Source organism: Ascaphus truei, chromosome 17, assembly GCF_040206685.1.
Source record: "Ascaphus truei isolate aAscTru1 chromosome 17, aAscTru1.hap1, whole genome shotgun sequence".
In the NCBI taxonomy this organism is placed as follows: Eukaryota; Metazoa; Chordata; class Amphibia; order Anura; family Ascaphidae; genus Ascaphus; species Ascaphus truei.
In genome coordinates, this window is record NC_134499.1 from 32318794 (window position 1) to 32337253 (window position 18460).

At 47.0% G+C, this 18460-nt stretch overlaps 1 protein-coding gene across 2 annotated transcripts in view; it reads left to right on the plus strand.

Annotated features, from left to right (window-relative positions):
* The window catches only part of SRGAP3 (SLIT-ROBO Rho GTPase activating protein 3), a 62237-nt gene that overhangs the window by 36887 nt on the left and 6890 nt on the right, over positions 1 to 18460 (plus strand). The window contains exons 2-18 of one of the 2 annotated variants that reach the window (XM_075574685.1): positions 1711 to 1906; positions 2389 to 2551; positions 3153 to 3215; positions 3530 to 3715; positions 4765 to 4893; positions 6894 to 7115; positions 8437 to 8538; positions 8931 to 9128; positions 11268 to 11352; positions 11619 to 11646; positions 12447 to 12549; positions 14270 to 14330; positions 16170 to 16247; positions 16690 to 16824; positions 16974 to 17079; positions 17530 to 17757; positions 18180 to 18259. In XM_075574685.1, the coding sequence (XP_075430800.1) occupies positions 1711 to 1906; positions 2389 to 2551; positions 3153 to 3215; positions 3530 to 3715; positions 4765 to 4893; positions 6894 to 7115; positions 8437 to 8538; positions 8931 to 9128; positions 11268 to 11352; positions 11619 to 11646; positions 12447 to 12549; positions 14270 to 14330; positions 16170 to 16247; positions 16690 to 16824; positions 16974 to 17079; positions 17530 to 17757; positions 18180 to 18259 (2163 nt within the window). Of the gene's footprint in view, positions 1 to 1710; positions 1907 to 2388; positions 2552 to 3152; positions 3216 to 3529; positions 3716 to 4764; positions 4894 to 6893; positions 7116 to 8436; positions 8539 to 8930; positions 9129 to 11267; positions 11353 to 11618; positions 11647 to 12446; positions 12550 to 13486; positions 13518 to 14269; positions 14331 to 16169; positions 16248 to 16689; positions 16825 to 16973; positions 17080 to 17529; positions 17758 to 18179; positions 18260 to 18460 lie in introns of both variants that reach the window. The other variant, XM_075574686.1, reaches the window with a different exon arrangement.

Genomic DNA, 18460 nt, shown 5'->3' on the forward strand with positions numbered 1-18460 from the left:
TCCCTGGTACAACAAGCTAACAATCTAATTTCTGGAACTGGGGTGTACAGGGGCGGTGGGGGCGTGACTTGCCTGCAGTCTCACATTTCAGAGGCCAGCTCCCCCCCCCCTCCTCCTCCCATCACCCCATCCTTACTCCCAAACCACTTCTCCTTCCGCGTCCTGCCCACAGAGCCTCTAATTAGAGCTTTGAAAAGGGTGGTAATTAAACGGGAGCCGGAAACGGAGGCTTTGCAGCCGCAGAGACAGAGCAGTCAGAGCAGAGTGTGTCAGATTTAACTGCTCTGCAGCCAGGACCCCCTCCAGGTCCTGCCAAGGAAATCCCCCCCGTCCCCCAGGACTAACATCTAGACAGGGAACTCACACGATATATCCTGTACAGTATGTGCCATCCAGAAGTGCCTTGTTGCCATTTTGCTGCCAGATATCCAGCAGTGTTCCTGGCCTGTCTGTCCATGAAGAGGTTAAACACCATACGTGTGTGATGTTGAGAAGATAGCAATTAACTCAAAATATCCCTGTACAGATATATACATTGCATTCTGTCCTAGGTCACTGAGATATGCAGACAAAGTGCAATCAATAGAAATATCAGCTCTAGTTACACAGGTGTTCAAAGTGACACAAGCTGGAGAATACTGGGGGTGAATCACCCCAGAGTCCTGTTGAACAAGAGCTGCTGATTTTATTAGGGAGCAGAGTTTGTGGGGTGCTCCCTGCATTGGACACTGTGAGATCTGCACCGGTAAAGAAAACCTTTCAGGAAAGTTAGTTATGATTGGAGGAAATCATGTGTTCCAGCCCAAAGTGAGCAGTTCACAGTCACGTTTGAGGAGTCCTCACATGTTCAGTTCCAAGTTGCTCAGGGCCTCCATGTCGGATGAGGCAGGAAGTGGGCTTCACTCCAGCAGCTTGCCAAGAGTATATGAGTTAGAGAAAGTCTCCATTCGTGATAATAAGAAGGTCTTCTTTAGCACTTTTGCTAAGAACTCGGTTTATGCTGGGACTCACTTCTCCTGTAAATGAGAAATATGCACTTTGAGGTTATGGATAATTGTCTTAATTGGGAAAAACTTTCCCAGCTGATGTTTGTTTACATCTGTGGGGGATGTGTTTGTTCTGTAAAATATATTGCAACCTATAGAACAAACCAAAGGGATGAAGTGAATCATTCCCTGACTCTTGGAATAGGACACACAGTCACTGTATACTCATCACTGCCTGGTTGGGCCTGTAATAAGCTCACTGAGGACATGGGGAGGACCCGAGGAGCTGAGAGGGCAGCTGTCCAAGGTCCTGAGCCCAACCAACATTGTGAGGGAGAATCCAGATGTGGAGAGACAGCAGATTCAAAAATGGAATGTGTGTCCTGAGGGCTACTGAGGTGTGACAGTGACACAACCATGATCCAATCAAGTTTGTCCCAACAACATATGGTAACAAAGAAACAGAATGGACCTTTGGGTCTGTAAGATGCAGCCAAACATGAAGTTGTGGACAATATTACTGCAGTATTCCCCTATGTCACTATGATGTTCTGTATAATGATACAGAGTCTCTTCATACAGTATCAGTTCCTTGAAGATCCTAGAGCAAGTTCCAGATGGCAGGTTCTAAAAAGATCATATGAAGTCCCTAAATTAGTCTCTGGCAGGGAATGAGTTAAAGGTCCAGAAGCAGTGCAGTAAAGTGACTGTATGCCCCCTGCAGAGATCCGCGGACAGCTGGTGGAGCAGTTTAAATGCATGGAGCAGCAGTCGGAGTCCCGGCTGTCGCTGCTGCAGGATCTGCAGGAATTCTTCCGCAGGAAAGCTGAGATCGAGCTGGAGTATTCCCGCAGCCTGGAGAAGCTGGCAGAGAGATTCTCTTCCAAGATCCGCAGCTCGCGGGAGCAGCACCACTTCAAGTAAGGGGCTGAGAGATAGCTGGGCGTCTTCTGGAAATAATGTGAACTGCAGCGCGATGATAACATAAAATGCTGCAAAGCAGCATAACTATATGCAGAGCAATGCGTCGTGCTCCCCTCTGGGAGGGTTGGGGTTGATTTATTATTATTATATAGCACTGATGTTGAATATTCTACCATATATAGAATTTGGCAGACGATCTGAGGTATTTGCTTTAAGCTGCTCTGTTAACACGGTTTAAATCATACCCTTCCCTTCTACTGCAAAGAAAACCTGTTGTTCAAGTTTTACTTAAATGAGAGCAAATTCAGCGCAGAAATTGATACATCCCATTATAACGCATATCAAGAAACCTCCACTAGCTCCTCTGTTTTCTTCCTATAACTGTTCCCTGTAACTCCTACCGTTGTTCCCTATAACTCAGAACACTGCTGCTACCTACGACGTGAAGGAATAGTATTAATGTGTCATGTCTTCTCAGGAAGGATCAGCATCTCCTGTCCCCAGTGAACTGCTGGTACCTGGTTCTGTCCCAAACACGGCGTGAAAGTAAGGACCATGCCACACTCAATGACATCTTCCTCAATAATGTCATTGTGAGACTGTCACAGATCAGCGAGGATGTGATCCGGCTCTTTAAGAAGGTGAGGGGCCATATGGAGGTGTTAATGTCGATTTACCGAGGTACATCTGCTTTCCTGCACTCCCATAGTGTCTGAGTGTCTGTCTGCCCTGGCTGTGAGTGTCTGTAATGTCTGTGAGTTTGCCCTGGCTGTGAGTGTCTGACGTGTCTGTGTGTCTGCCCTAGCTGTGAGTGTCTGATGTGTCTGTTAGTCTGTCCTAGCTGTGAGTGTCTGATGTGTCTGTTAGTCTGTCCTAGCTGTGAGTGTCTGATGTGTTTGTTAGTCTGTCCTAGCTGTGAGTGTCTGATGTGTCTGTTAGTCTGTCCTAGCTGTAAGTGTCTGATGTGTTTGAGTCTATCCTAGGTGTGAGTGTCTGAGATGTCTCTGAGTCTGTCCTGACTGTGATAGTCTGATGTGTCTGTGAGTCTGCCCTAGTCATGAGTGTCTGATGTGTCTGTGAGTCTGCCCTAGTTGTGAGTGTCTGACATGTTTGTGAGTCTGCCCTGGCGGTGAGTGTCTGACATGTCTGTGAGTCTGCCCTGGCGGTGAGTGTCTGACATGTCTGTGAGTCTGCCTTGGCGGTGAGTGCCTGTCTGAGCCTCTCTTCCTTTGTCTGTGGCAGAGTAAAGAGATTGGGCTGCAGATGCACGAGGAGCTAGTGAAGGTCACTAATGAGCTGTATACGGTGAGTAGCATGTGGAGCACACGTAACCCCTACAGTGCCTCACCTCGGCTCCGGCCTCACTGCCTCTCCTTCACAGCACCTCCTTCCTATCTGTAACCTTCCCATCCCTGGGGAAAAGCAAAGTGACACAGTAACACTTACAAAATATCGAGTCTATCACTCCAAAGTGACACATTGTCATGGACAGAATGGACATTACGTGAGCCCTAACATCGCAGAATGACACACAGTCACAGACCCTGCAAATACACCTGCCCCCACCGACAGTCTTCCAATAAGACACTTCCTTTGCTCAGTATTTGACTTGTGTACAGGTGATGAAGACTTATCACATGTACCACACCGAGAGCATCAGCGCTGAAAGCAAACTCAAAGACGCAGAGAAACAGGAAGAGAAACAGTTCAGCAAATCCGCGGAGTTCAGCGCCATCTCCCTCCGCCACGAGGAGCGACCGCAGAGACGCAGCTCGGTCAAGAAGATCGAGAAGATGAAGGAGAAGGTGGGTTGCCAGGGCAACATAGCAGATCTCAGGCACTGCAGTACTTGGGGGATCATCTTATTTATTTTTATTTATAAAAGCATTTTACCAGGAAACAAATACAATCAGGGTCACCTATCGTTTCCAAGTATGTTCTGCACACGAAGTAAAGCTGACAACATTACAATTTACAGTTACAAACTTGTTTAAAGTTTTCCAGCCCTTAGGGATTTGGTCAGAAGACAACATTAAGTTGATTACGGAGGCAATTGGTTTAGCAGTAATGGGGACGCCAGGACATAGAAGCTTAGATAGCAATTGGTCAGGCCTACACTGATTGCTTAGCTTAAGTTTGAGGCGCACCTGTACAATCTCCTCTTCAGACACTGGGCTAAGTTGAAATCCATGCGTGCATTGAGGAGGAGGACTGATGTAGGAGTGTGCTCAGTCTGGGCTTCCAGATTAAGGTCATGTTTGCGTCTTGATGATAAGGAAGTAGCACACCCCACAGAGTATTCATTGAATGTGTTGGCAATGGCTGAATGATCAGACAACATTACATCGTTATTTTTGATCATCGAAGGTTCTTGGTGGCTACAGTACAGGGCTCACAAATAGTATTCATGACCTTCCAGAGTTTTGCAGGATTTGATAAAAAAATTGTCAGAGTGGTACTGTGGTTTCGCAAGTCCGGTTTGTCTTGCGCATGTATTCCGCGGGGCTCCATCGTTTTCAAGAGCATGCGTAGAGGCCGTTAATTTGTATCTATTGCACAAGGCACAGGCTTATAACACCTGTGCTGAGGCTGGCAGGGCGCTTCAACGCTTCTTCCTTTATCAGGGCTTAAGTGTGAGATGACTGGGGTGACTGTGCCCGGGATGCTTGTGTGAACTGCTCTGTTACATTGCATTATATGCTCCGGCTCTGTGTCTTCCAATGAGGACAATGACGGTTATTTCCTGAAGGTTTTTCCCAGCTGTGCACATATTTCCTCTTTCTCTGTGCAATGGATTTGATTTCTTTTGATTTCTTCAGCTCTTAGACACACGATCTCTTGCTTTTGATTTTAGAGACAAGCCAAATACTCAGAGAACAAACTGAAGTGCACAAAAGCCAGAAACGAGTACCTGCTAAACCTGGCAGCCACCAACGCCAGCATCAGCAAGTACTATATCCACGACGTGTCCGACCTGATAGACGTGAGTAGTACCATGTCTATAACCTAATACATATGAATCACTGAAGCCAGGGCATCTCTACACGGACTTCTAAATATATTACTCTCTCATAGCTCATATTCTTTGCTGTCCATGGAGGAGCCCTGTCTCTTTCACTCCCCTTCCCCGTCTCTATGTGTATCTCTCTCTCCTTCTCTAGTGGCAGTCAGAGGTGCTGTAGAAGACAGAATGAGTAGCCAGTTGAGCAGAGAAGTGGAAGAGGAGGTTTCTGTCCTCCCTTCTCTCTGAACCTCTGCTTCCCTCGCTGCTCTAGTCCTGCTGGGACGAAGCAGATGGCTTCATTTCTCAACCCTCAGATACCTGATGAGGCCTCATCCTGCTCCTCTTGGCTGCTCTAATCACCTCCTCTCTCTGACAATTTAAACAGAGCTTTGCAGGCAGTAAGGGCAGGAGCTCAGGTGTCTAACTGATTCCCCTGTGAGCCTGGGAGCTGCTTATCTTTGCAGTGTCTGCGTGTGCCACGGGCCATTGGGATCAGACGTATCTGCATACCCAACATTCATTGCAAAAGCAGAATATAACAGAAGTGACCCTGCCTGGCTGTGGATCCCTGGGGATAATGAGGGAAACCATTCTTATCAGCTCTCAGCTGAAAATTAGGGCCCGTAATGTACTATTCCCACGGTGTTCTTTCCTCCTTCATGTGATAACTATATCCATGGAGACTCATGCAGGGTGACACTCCCTCTTAGTTGCAGTGCAATAAATCACTCAGAAGTTGGGTGATTTCAAGCCCAGCTTTGGATGGAAAAATTGCCTAATGATACATTGTGTCTGGCCGTGCCCTTGTAAAGGGATGTAAGAGGTTACTGTATAATTAATTTGTATTGTATTGTATTGTATGTCTTTATTTATATAGCGCCATTAATGTACATAGCGCGTCACAGTAGTAATACATGTGGTAATCAAATAAATAGCAGATAATATAAATAACAGATCATGGGAATAAGTGCGTCAGACATAAAAGTAACATTTCGGAAGAGGAGTCCCTGCCCCGAGGAGCTTACAGTCTAATTGGTAGGAAGGGAGAACGTACAGAGACAGTAGCAGGGAGTACTGGTAAGTGCGTCTGCAGGGGGCCAAGCTTTATGTATCATGTGTTCAGAATATCCACAGTGCTATTCATATGCTTCTTTAAGCAAGTGTGTCTTAAGGTGGGTCTTAAAGGTGGATAGAGAGGGTGCTAGTCGGGTACTGAGGGGAACGGCATTCCAGAGGTGTGGGGCAGTCAGTGAAAAAGGTTTAAGGTGGCAGAGGGCTTTAGATACAAAGGGGGTAGAAAGAAGACATCCTTGAGAAGAACGCAAGAGTCTGGATGGTGCATAACGAGAAATTAGGGATGAGATGTAAGGAGGGGCAGAAGAATGTAAAGCTTTAAATGTGAGGAGAAGAATGGAGTGTGAGATGCGGGATTTGATAGGAAGCCAGGAGAGGGATTTCATGAGGGGAGATGCTGAGACAGATCTAGGAAAGAGTAGAGTGATTCTGGCAGCAGCATTATATTTTGAAATTCTGTGGTACCCCGACCCTCTCTAATATTGTGTCTGAGATCAGATGCATTATAAGGGATCCCAACCCTCTCTAATAGCGCGTCTGAGATCAGATGCATTGTAAAGAACCCCAACCCTCTCTAATAGCGCGTCTGAGATCAGATGCATTATAAGGAACCCCAATCCTCTCTAATAGCGCGTCTGAGATCAGATGTATTGTACAGAACCCCAACCCTCTCTAATAGCACGTCTTAGATCAGATGCATTGTAAGGAACCCCAACCCTCTCTAATAGCACGTCTGAGATCAGATCTATTGTAGGGAACCCCAACCCTCTATTAGGGCGTCTGAGATCAGATGTATTGTAAAGTCTTCTGTATTTGGCACAATTTTCACATTATCTGATAATTCCAGGGAACCCCTGTTGAAAACAAAGGGTTAAGCCCTCACCCTGCTCCTCTCCTCCGTGCAGTGCTGTGACCTGGGCTTCCATGCCAGCCTGGCCCGCACCTTCCGCACATACCTCTCTGCCGAGTATAACCTGGAGACGTCGCGACACGAGGGCCTGGACATCATCGAGAATGCGGTGGACAATCTGGACGCCCGCAGTGACAAGCACAAAATCATGGACTTGTGCAACCAGGTCTTCTGCCCACCGCTCAAGTTTGACTTTCAGCCCCACATGGGGGATGAGGTACGTCTGGCAGCTGCTCACCCCCTCCTGATATACATGGCAGCTACACATAGGAGCCCTGAAATCAGACCCACGGGAGGATGGAAATCCCTGTGCCCGATAGCTGGCAATCTGCACAGAGCTGTGCACTCTTTAAACCCTACAGAGGACTTAATCTCCCTGTGTCCTTGCATAAGAAGAACATAATACCTGCAAAGTTATGCCTTGCCCTACATTCTGATATTTTGGATCCAGAAGCAGGAAGAGATAATGGGCTATATTCTCTAAGCGGGGCTAGGCATTAAAGGCCATTCATGAAGGCCATTGGGGTTTTTTGTTTGCCTTCCTCTGGATCAATAAGTAAGTGTAGATATAGGATAAAGTATCTGTTGTCTAAATTTAGCATAGGTTGAACTTGATGGACGTACGTCTTTTTTCAATCTACTATGTAACTATGTAACTATGTAACTATGTAACTATGTAAATGCGCCATAAGGTGACATACGGCTTAATAAATATGTTCGAAAAATGACTTAGTTAGGGTGACATAGCTAATAGTGGAACAAATTAGTGTTGGTGATGCAGGGTAAAGGGAATGACCTTTGGTATAATTGGACCTCAGGGAACGGGCCTGAGGAAGGGGTCATTAACCTGAAACGTTGCCCCCTAATTTCCCTCTTCCCCCCCCCCCCCACGTCCCCCTTGTGGTTTTCCTTGTCGTCTTTTTCCCTTCCCCTATGTTTTTTCCCCTGTACCTTTGTACTTAGGGTCATTTTCTGTGCTATTTCACTGCTCACATGTCGGACATTGTCCCATTGTTATATCTTGTGCTTCTATGATTATATTTTCCCTTTGGCATATCCCTACATTTGGTATTTTTTGATAGTCAGTGAGTGCTGGGAATCCCCCTTTGTTCCTTGATAGTACTTTGGAGGAATTAGGGTCCTCCTTGTTCCCTTAGCACCCTGCATCTATTCTCTAGCATTTGTTTGAGTGCTGTCTATCCCTTTATTTTTTACCTAGCTAGTAGTGGGGTTATATTTTTTACATAGCTAATAGTAGGGTTACATAGCTAATAGTGGGGTTATATTTTTTACATAGCTAATAGTAGGGTTACATAGCTAATAGTGTTTTTTTTTTTTACATAGCTAATAGTGGGATTGTGTGTTCCTCACCTCACTGTGACTGTAACTTTGGGATGGGTACTGGTGGGTTCATATAATAATCTCTCAATACAAGGGTGCACCGTGCATGAGAAGGACTCACTGTCACACACACCACCACCCCCCCTCCCCGGTCAGTGCCTGTTCAGTGATGTCCTCTTGGGCTTCTGCCATTGCAGGTTTGCCAGGTGAGCGCCCAGCAGCCAGTACAGATGGAACTCCTCGTGCGATACCACCAGCTACAGTCCCGTCTCACCACCCTGAAGATAGAGAACGAGGAGGTGAGGTTGGGGATCGCTCTGTCCCCCCCTCTGTATTCCAAGAAGCTCTGAGCCAGCAGGTCCCAACATTCTGCCCCAGAACAAGATAACAGAACTTCCATCACCATTAACATTGCACAGCTCTATCGCAGTAACTCTGTGCTGTAGTTAAATATTGCACTCAAACTCTGGAAGTCCCTTCAGTGTGAATACTGTGTGTTTCTTCCTCTGTCCTCTCTCTCTCACTGAGAATTGAAGTGGGAGGAATATGGATTATCTGTGTCTCTGTGTCTGTGTTATGTCTGCTGATCTTCTGGCTGTGTGAATGGCCGCGTCTGTAAACACCAGGAGACCTTGCTCCTGATTGGAGACTCATGCTGACCTTCTGACCCCTGTGTCCCCTTGCCGGGCAGGTGCGGAAGACGTTGGATGCCACCATGCAGACCATGCAGGACATGCTGACCGTGGAGGATTTTGACGTCTCCGACGCCTTCCAGCACAGCCGCTCCACCGAGTCCATCAAATCAGCAACTTCAGAGATCTACATGAGCAAAGTCAACATCTCTAAGAGGAGGGCCAATCAGCAAGAGACGGAGAGCTTCTACTTCTCGGTGAGATAGGCTCTGCCTGACCTCTCAACCAGTCGGGGATATGGCAAAAACAGGGTGATGAAACAGAAGACAGGCGGGTGTAATACAATACAGATGTGTGTGGAATACAATACAGACAGATGGAATACAATACAGACAGGAGTAATACAATACAGACAGGAGTAATACAATACAGCCAGGGGTAATACAATACAGACAGGAGTAATACAATACAGACAGGAGTAATACTATACAGACAGGAGTAATACAATACAGACAGGAGTAATACAATACAGCCAGGGGTAATACAATACAGCCAGGAGTAATACAATACAGACAGGGGTAATACAATACAGCCAGGAGTAATACAATACAGCCAGGGGTAATACAATACAGACAGGGGTAATACAATACAGACAGGAGTAATACAATACAGACAGGAGTAATACAATACAGCCAGGGGTAATACAATACAGACAGGAGTAATACAATACAGACAGGAGTAATACAATACAGACAGGAGTAATACAATACAGACAGGAGTAATACAATACAGACAGGAGTAATACAATACAGCCAGGGGTAATACAATACAGACAGGAGTAATACTATACAGACAGGAGTAATACAATACAGCCAGGGGTAATACAATACAGACAGGAGTAATACAATACAGACAGGAGTAATACAATACAGACAGGAGTAATACAATACAGCCAGGGGTAATACAATACAGCCTGGGGTAATACTATACAGCCAGGTGTAATACAATACAGCCAGGGGTAATACAACACAGCCAGGGGTAATACAATACAGCCAGGGGTAATACAATACAGCCAGGTGTAATACAATACAGCCAGGTGTAATACAATACAGACGTGTGTAATACAATACAGACGTGTGTAATACAATACAGACGTGTGTAATACAATACAGACGTGTGTAATACAATACAGATGTGTGTAATACAATACAGACGGGTAATACAATACAGCCAGGGGTAATACAATGCAGACGTGTGTAATACAATACAGACGTATGTAATACAATGCAGACGTGTGTAATACAATACAGACGTGTGTAATACAATACAGACGTGTGTAATACAATACAGACGTGTGTAATACAATACAGACTTGTGTAATACAATACAGACGTGTGTAATACAATACAGACGTGTGTAATACAATACAGACGTGTGTAATACAATACAGACGTGTGTAATACAATACAGACGTGTGTAATACAATACAGACGTGTGGAATACAATACAGACGTGTGGAATACAATACAGCCAGGTGTAATACAGTAGTCAGGTGTAGTATGGAGAGGTGTAATACAGACAGGTGTTGTACAGACAGGTGTAATACAGACAGGTGTAATACAGACAGGTGTAATACAGACAGGTGTAATACAGACAGGTGTAATACAGACAGGTGTAATACAGACAGGTGTTGTACAGACAGGTGTAATACAGACAGGTGTAATACAGACAGGTGTAATACAGACAGGTGTAATACACACAGGTGTAGCACAGACAGGTGTAGCACAGACAGGTGTAGCACAGACAGGTGTAGCACAGACAGGTGTAGCACAGACAGGTGTAGCACAGACAGGTGTAATATAGACAGTGTAGTACAGACAGGTATACTACAGGCAGGTGTAATACAGGCAGGTGTAGCACAGACAGGTGTAGCACAGACAGGTGTAGCACAGACAGGTGTAGCACAGACAGGTGTAGCACAGACAGGTGTAGCACAGACAGGTGTAGCACCGACAGGTGTAATACAGACAGTGTAATACAGGCAGGTGTAGCACAGACAGGTGTAGCACAGACAGGTGTAGCACAGACAGGTGTAGCACAGACAGTGTAATATAGACAGGTGTAATACAGACAGTGTAATACAGACAGTGTAATATAGACAGGTGTAATACAGACAGTGTAGCACAGACAGGTGTAATTCAATGCAGTCAAATGAATGGAGAGTAAGGTGTCTTTTTGAATAGCACTGCTTAGTAAATGTGGGCCACCGTGTACACAATGCTCACACACTGCCACATGGAGCGGGCTTGTAATGACAGACAGATTGTGTGTTCCCTGTTGTGAGTCCTGCTCAGCCTCACTCACACTCACTTGCTGTCTATTCCTCTCCCCTCTAGAAGTTTAAGGAGTATTTGAATGGAAGTAACCTCATCACAAAGCTTCAAGCCAAACATGACCTGCTGAAGCAGACCCTGGGGGAAGGTGAGTGCCACACCGCACGACATGGGCAGGTCCCTGCATAGTTACCCCGGGGCTTTCTCCCACCGCTGAGCAGTTCCTCTGTTCCAGAAGGGAGGGAGCCACAAATATTTTCCTTGATGCTCTCGGCCACATTACAATAAGCCCATATATGTATTGTGTCTGTGTCACTGTCACATAGCGTATGGATGCGTCACCGTGTCTCCCTGGGGCTAGGACACAGACTTTCTGCCTTTATTCCATGACGACTTTGTTCTTTCCTCCTTCAGGTGAAAGAGCTGACTACGGCACCACAAGGTAGGCCAGTGACTTGTGTTACTCTGTGTCACGGGGTGTGACACAGTGTATACTGCAGCTGTTGGCATCCCCAGGGGACCTGTACACAGCAGGCTCAATGTTCCCTGCCCTTTTACACAGCTCAGGGCAGCATTGGGTGTAGAGTATGGGGTGACGGGCAAGGGTAACAACTGATGCTGCCCCAGTCTCACCAGCTAAAGCAGGGGTGCCCAACTCCAGTCCTCAAGATGCCCCAACAGGTCAGGTTTTAAAGATATCCCAGCTTCAGCACAGGTCGCTCAATCAGTCCCTGCTTCAGCACAGGTGGCACAATCAGAGGCTCAGTCTTAGACTGAGCCTCTGATTGAGCCACCTGTGCTGAAGCTGGGATATCCTTAAAAGCTGACCTGTTGCGGGGTCTTGAGGACTGGAGTTGAGCCCCCCTGAGCTTAAGAATCAGCCTAATTCTATGAGGTATCACAGCTCCAAAATCTCTGTGCCCTGCTCCCCGACATCTGCTCATTCACCTTGTTACCTGCACCTCACACTGTCTCCTGCACCACTAACTACGGCCTTGGCACCCCACACCTTCCCTTGCGCCCACTGCTTTGCTCTCTGCCCTTCTTCCTTTTGGGGTTGTCCCTGCTCCTCCTCACCTGTCCCCCTGAATTGCTCAGGGACAGAGGGGGGGGGGAGGGGAGCTGGCATTGGCCGTGCTTACCCACTTCACAGGCCAGCAGCTTTGTTATTCCCCTCCCCCCCCTGTGCTGTGCAGCTTCCAGACACAGCTCTCTTTTGAAATGTTCTTCCATTTCCCCCAGGCCCCCGACTCTCCCCCCTAAACCCCAGAAAATGAGGAGACCCCGACCTCGCTCCCTCTATAACCATAAGCTCTTTAGCGGGGACATGGAGCTGTTTATTAAGGTACCTGCAGTGGGTGCTGTGTGGGGGCTGTGTCTGCTCTGTGCTGCTCCCCTCCTCACTGCACTCCAGGGTCTGGCTCTGTCTCTCCATCACTTCTTCCTTCCGCCACCAGGGGGCCTGCAGCTTGCCGACACCTGGCGGCATTTTTTTGCGGCACAGAAACAGGACAAAAGGCTTCAGTAACAAAGACAAAGCTCAATGACTGTTATTATTACATAATATTATTATTATCTGTGCGTAGCGTCACATGCTCGCGCGCCCGGGGCTCCATGGGACGCAGTTACCATTTTAACGTCAACTTACGCCATTTCCGAGCACTTAATAAGCAGCTTCCCTCTCTGTGCCGCCGATTACAATCCTGCATGCACATTAACCCCTCCACCGCCGGAGAGGCCAGCAGGGCATGGCACAGCCACGCATATAGCTGCACGTGGCAGGCCTCTGTGGGAGTGCAGGGGTTAATGCGGCATATTTTAAAGGCGACATCCTCCGCGGCGGGAAATGCTGCGCTGCATAATGTTGCTGAGTATCTCGGCGTGGAGAAAAGGCGATCGATGCACAAAATCATGTTATGCGATTGTTCCCAATTCATATTTCGATTTGTGCAGGAAGCGCATCAATATTATACTCGGTATCATTATACAGTGCAGTATGACCATATTCAAGGTGGGGGGGGGCAGGGGGGGAGTTGGGGTTGCCTTTAATCTTGGGCTGATGCAGGATGAGCTGACGGTTTCTCTGTTCTGAAGGTGCCTTATTGCCCTGTAGTTCCCAGGTGGAGGGGGCGAGAGCCCTCCCTGCTGCTGTCTCCAGACTCCGCCTCTTCTTTCTCTCTGCGCCCCGGAGCTCTCCGCTGACTCTTGCTTCCTCTCTTCTTTATGTCTCTGCTGCTGTTTCCTATGCTGCTGCGTGTGTTTGTGTTTATTGCTCACATCAGAGGGAGAAGAAATGCTCGGAGCAGAAACCAGGTAATTGACAGATGCCGTCAGGGGCCACGTGTCCTGTACGTCCACGCACTTCTCATTACTTGTTAATGTGGAGCAGGGGCGGCCGACGCCAGTCCTCAAGGGCCGGCAGTCGGTCAAGTTTTCAGGATACCCCTGCTTCAGCACAGGCGGCTCAATCAGTCCCTGCTTCAGCACAGGTGGCTCAATGAATGGCTCAGTCAAAGACAGTCAAAGACTGAGCCACTGATTGAGCCACCTGTGCTGAAGCAGGGATATCCTGAAAACCTGACTTGTTGGTGTCCCTTGAAGACTGGAGTTGGCCGCCCCTGGTGTAGCAGAACACTTTGCACACAACTTCAGTGCCAGCACACGCCTCTGCCAGTGAAGAGGTTAAAGGTCCGTGGACTCTTACACCTATATGCAGAAGTCACGTCGCTTAACCCCCGTAACTGCCAGAGGGGTCTGCTCTCTTCAAGGTCGCGTCTGTATTCCTAAACAGTCTGCACTGTATGCCGGTAATCTGACGCAGGCAGGGACCCGGCACGGAACAGGTTAAATCTGTCCGTGGAACATTGTTTTTTGCCCCCCCAAAAAAGCGCTTCCGAAGAGTGGCACAACTCCTCGGTGACCCACGCATGCACACACGCCTGTGTACTGACACACACACCCACACCCGCATGTACCAGCACATGCATGTGCACTGACTCTGATGTGCTCCGCCTGTCCTGGTTTTTGTAGTCTTGTCGAGCCCGTTTCTTCTCCTCCGCCCGCAGGACTCCGGTCAGGCCATCCCGCTGGTGGTGGAGAGCTGCGTCCGTTACATCAATTTATACGGTGAGACCCCCAGATACGAGCAGATGAGATGTCGAAGATGGATTTAAATACTGCATTGTGGCATATGTGGGTGTCATTATTCATGTTCTTTCAGCGGGCACAGGTTTTCTTATTCACTGTATGGTAAGCATACTTGGCATTGGTTCTCTTGGGCACCATTATTCGGTCCAGGGAATACAGTATGTGAAGACAAAAAAAAAGAGAGAGAAATACCACAAATAGTGTAAATGATGACAGAACTATCCCTGTGGTTCTACAGAGTTTTAACTCACACTTTTATACGCTTGAGATTTCTGATCGTCTCACGGATGTTACGTGATTGCTGCTGCAGTCAGGAACGCGCTTTCTTCTCCAATAACAGGGTTACTGGAAGGAACATAAAGACTAAAGTCTGTCTGATCCTCAAAGCAGTTGTATAAAATGTACCTGAATGTGTACTCACGTTGAGAATATGTTGGTAATAAGCATATGTGAAATGACCCCCCCGTCTGGAATCACTCCATGGGTACTTGGTCCCTGGAAGAGATTCCCGAAACCAAAAAGCGGTGGGAGAACAAAGTATAAAAGTGGTTTACTTTACTGACAAAAAAAAAAACTAACTTCACACAAAAATTGACCCAAAAATAAATAAAACCATATATTGGATTGGCAGACCAAAAAGCAGGAGCAAATTGACCCAAATGGAGTAAATCACCTAAAAACAAATTGTATAGAACACACTTAGAAGCCAGATTAGACATTTATGGTGGGTACTTAAAACATATAATAAGACAGTAAACAATCTAAAAAGCAGCACTACCAAATATTGAATAAGAGCAGTGTTTAAAAATCTCCAATATACTGCAGCAAACATTAAGACCAATCTTAAAATGCTGTACAGTGCACGTCTTGTTCATACAGAGGAAGCGTTAGGAATTATTTGCGGCTGCTTGGTGCATTTATCACGCACAAAAGTGGCGCATACTGTACTTGCAGTTTAATATTACATTTCAGTTACATACGTGCGCCACAGACCACGTACAAACACTGCCCAGTGGCACTTTTTTTATTTATGAAAAAGAAGCTGACGCACACGCTACACAGCACATGCTACACAGCACACGCTACACAGCACACGCTACACAGCACACACTACACAGCACATGAACATTGGTTTTGTATGCACTGACTTGCAATTCCTCTGTGCGTCTATTTTATGGTAAAATTACATACAGTATAGCCACATTTTAAACATAAGCCCCAATCAGTGTCATGCCTAATGTCACATCCAATATCATGTCTTATGTCACATCCTGTGACATGTCTAATGCCACATCCAGTGTCGTGTGTTGTGCCACATCTATGTCTGATGTCACATCCAGTGTCATGCTCTATGCTGCTCTCTGCAGGAGCTGGGTCTGTATCATACATTTGCATGTGAACCAGTGGAATTTTTCTTAGTATGGGACTGATCTGTGCCGACAGAATTGGCTTGTCAGGCAATATATACGTTTAATAGAGAGGAGGCATGGTGCAGTGGTTAAGGTGCTAATATTCAATACACAAGTATTATTGACACTCACTCTAGCAGATCTCTTTATCTCTCTATGCCTCAGTTAACCTTTTCAATTGAGTAATAGTGATATGGGGCTTCTACCCCAGAGATGGCTGCATACAATATATTATGTTACTATTGCCCAAAGATTCAAGCACGCCAGAGAGCTGGGTAAATGAATCCCAAAATACTCTACAGCTAAGGTACCAAAAGAGGCACAGGCTGAGTGTGAGTGTCCCCTGAACCTCTGTAATACCCTCCCCCAGATGCTGTGTATAGTGAGCCGTCGGTCTATCTGTTTGCAGGTCTCCAGCAGCAGGGGATATTCCGAGTTCCAGGCTCGCAAGTTGAGGTCAACGACATCAAGAACTCTTTTGAAAGAGGTGAGCGATCGCCACACAGGGCTCCCCACCCTCCCGCAGCAAATGTGGGTGCAGCAGGAAGGATTCGTGCCCGCCCCCCCAGCCACCCACACTTTATAACGTAGCCTCTCAATATTACAACGTATATACACATATTATATCATATGGTCTGTCAGTGTTCTCAACCATACTTTGTGATGTCATTTGTAACCAGTCAGGGTGCAGTGCACTGAGGTTCATTCCTTTCCCCATGGCTTCTGCTTTTTCTGGAGCAGCACAAACCTGTCTTTTCCTCTACCTTGGTAAGAGGCCAACTGCACAATCACAGGACAGATTAGTGAGTCTGTAGCTACCTTCACTTCTTTAGTGTCACACTCTGCTCCCCAGTGAATATAAATACAATGTACTGTACAGAGGTGCGATATGGAGGATTTACCACTGTACTTGGTTGTTATTGGATCAGGAGAGGACCCCCTAGTGGAGGACCACAGCGAGCGGGATATTAACTCTGTAGCGGGGGTGTTAAAGCTCTACTTCCGAGGCCTGGAGAACCCAATCTTTCCCAAGGAAAGGTTCCACGACTTGATCTCTACAATCAGTGAGTATCACCATGGATAACACCTCTGCTCCCTTCCCCACCTTCCTCCTGTGTTATGGAGTCCGGTGGGTAACAGAATGTACATGTGGGGGATGCTATAGTCCTCTCTCTCACCTCTCACTCTCACTCTCTGCCCTTGTTTATTACAGAGATAGAGAGCCTTGCAGACAGGGTGCATCAAATCCGTCAAATCATTATCACTCTGCCGAGAGCCGTACTGGTGGTCATGAGATATCTCTTCGCCTTCCTCAACCAGTGAGTCAGGGAGCTTTAGACAGAGAGAATGTGGGGAGTTGAGGGAGAGGTGGTGAGGGGGTTGGGGGGAATCGCCTTCCTGAGAATGTTCTGTAGAGTGACGTTGGAGAATGAATCTGTGAAATCATTTTATTTGAGCCTCAGCTGAGTAACCACTGTATATCATTCATGCATGTCTCTGTATGCTGTGAGCCGGAACATGTCCCCAGTGGCACAACCACAACATTGAGACATTTTCCCAAATTGTCCTTTTTCACTTTATTTAAGTGTGCCTGTAGCTCTGGTATTTGTGCTGGTGGAGCTCCAACGTGTGCGGATGTCTCACTCTCTACCTCTGGGGAACATGACTTTGTGACATTGAGAACTCGCATATTATAATACCTCTTGTTGGCTCCATAAAAACACATTGCGACCTGCAGTGAATCTGTATCTCAATGTGATGTGTTACAGTTTGTCACAGTATAGCGATGAGAACATGATGGATCCTTACAACCTGGCCATCTGCTTTGGACCAACTCTGATGCCCATCCCCGATGGGCAGGACCCTGTGTCCTGCCAGGCTCATGTCAATGAGGTCATCAAGAGTATCATTACGAGCCATGAATCCATCTTCCCTACGCACCGCGAGCTGGAGGGGCCGGTGTATGAGAAGTGCATGACCGGAGGGGAGGAGTATTGGTAAGAGAAGCTACCACGTCCCCAAGCTTACAACCCCCTCTTTATCGAACTGGGGAAAGGCACTGGGGTTGTGGGTTCATGCCCCTTCTCTGCCACTAGTTCATCTCCAGCAAAATCAAGTTCAGTATATCACATTTAAATTGGGTAACAATCATAATTACAATAATTAGTGGGCTGCATGACTCCACGTGGAAGGGAATGAGAAGGCACATGACCTGCACCGTGTATCCATGTACTGTTAATAATGATTTCCCACCCGTTACTGTATTTAGTGCGGTGCCTTGTGTTACTGATTACACTTGTTACCAGTGTGATGTTGGTATGTGACGGGGGGGGGGGGGGGGGCTGTAGGGCTGTTTTGATGAGGAAGCAGCTGAAGAGACGTATTCACCGTGTATTTTGTCCTCATGTCTCCATCGCAGTGACAGTCCCCACAGTGAGCCGGGTGCTATTGATGAAGGTGACCATGATAATGGCACAGAGCCTCACACGAGCGACGAAGGTGAGCGAATGTACCCCGCTGCACCTTCTCACTACACACCCTGCAGGAGCCTTCCTGTGTGAGAACAGGGGGTCTAATTCTGAGCCATGGGGAATTACCCAGAATCCCTAGCTGCAGTGGAAGCATTGTATGCTAAGTGATAGTGGGGAAAGACAGAGTGGCAGACCTATCTGAGACGTGAAGGTACCCAAAAGAAGTATT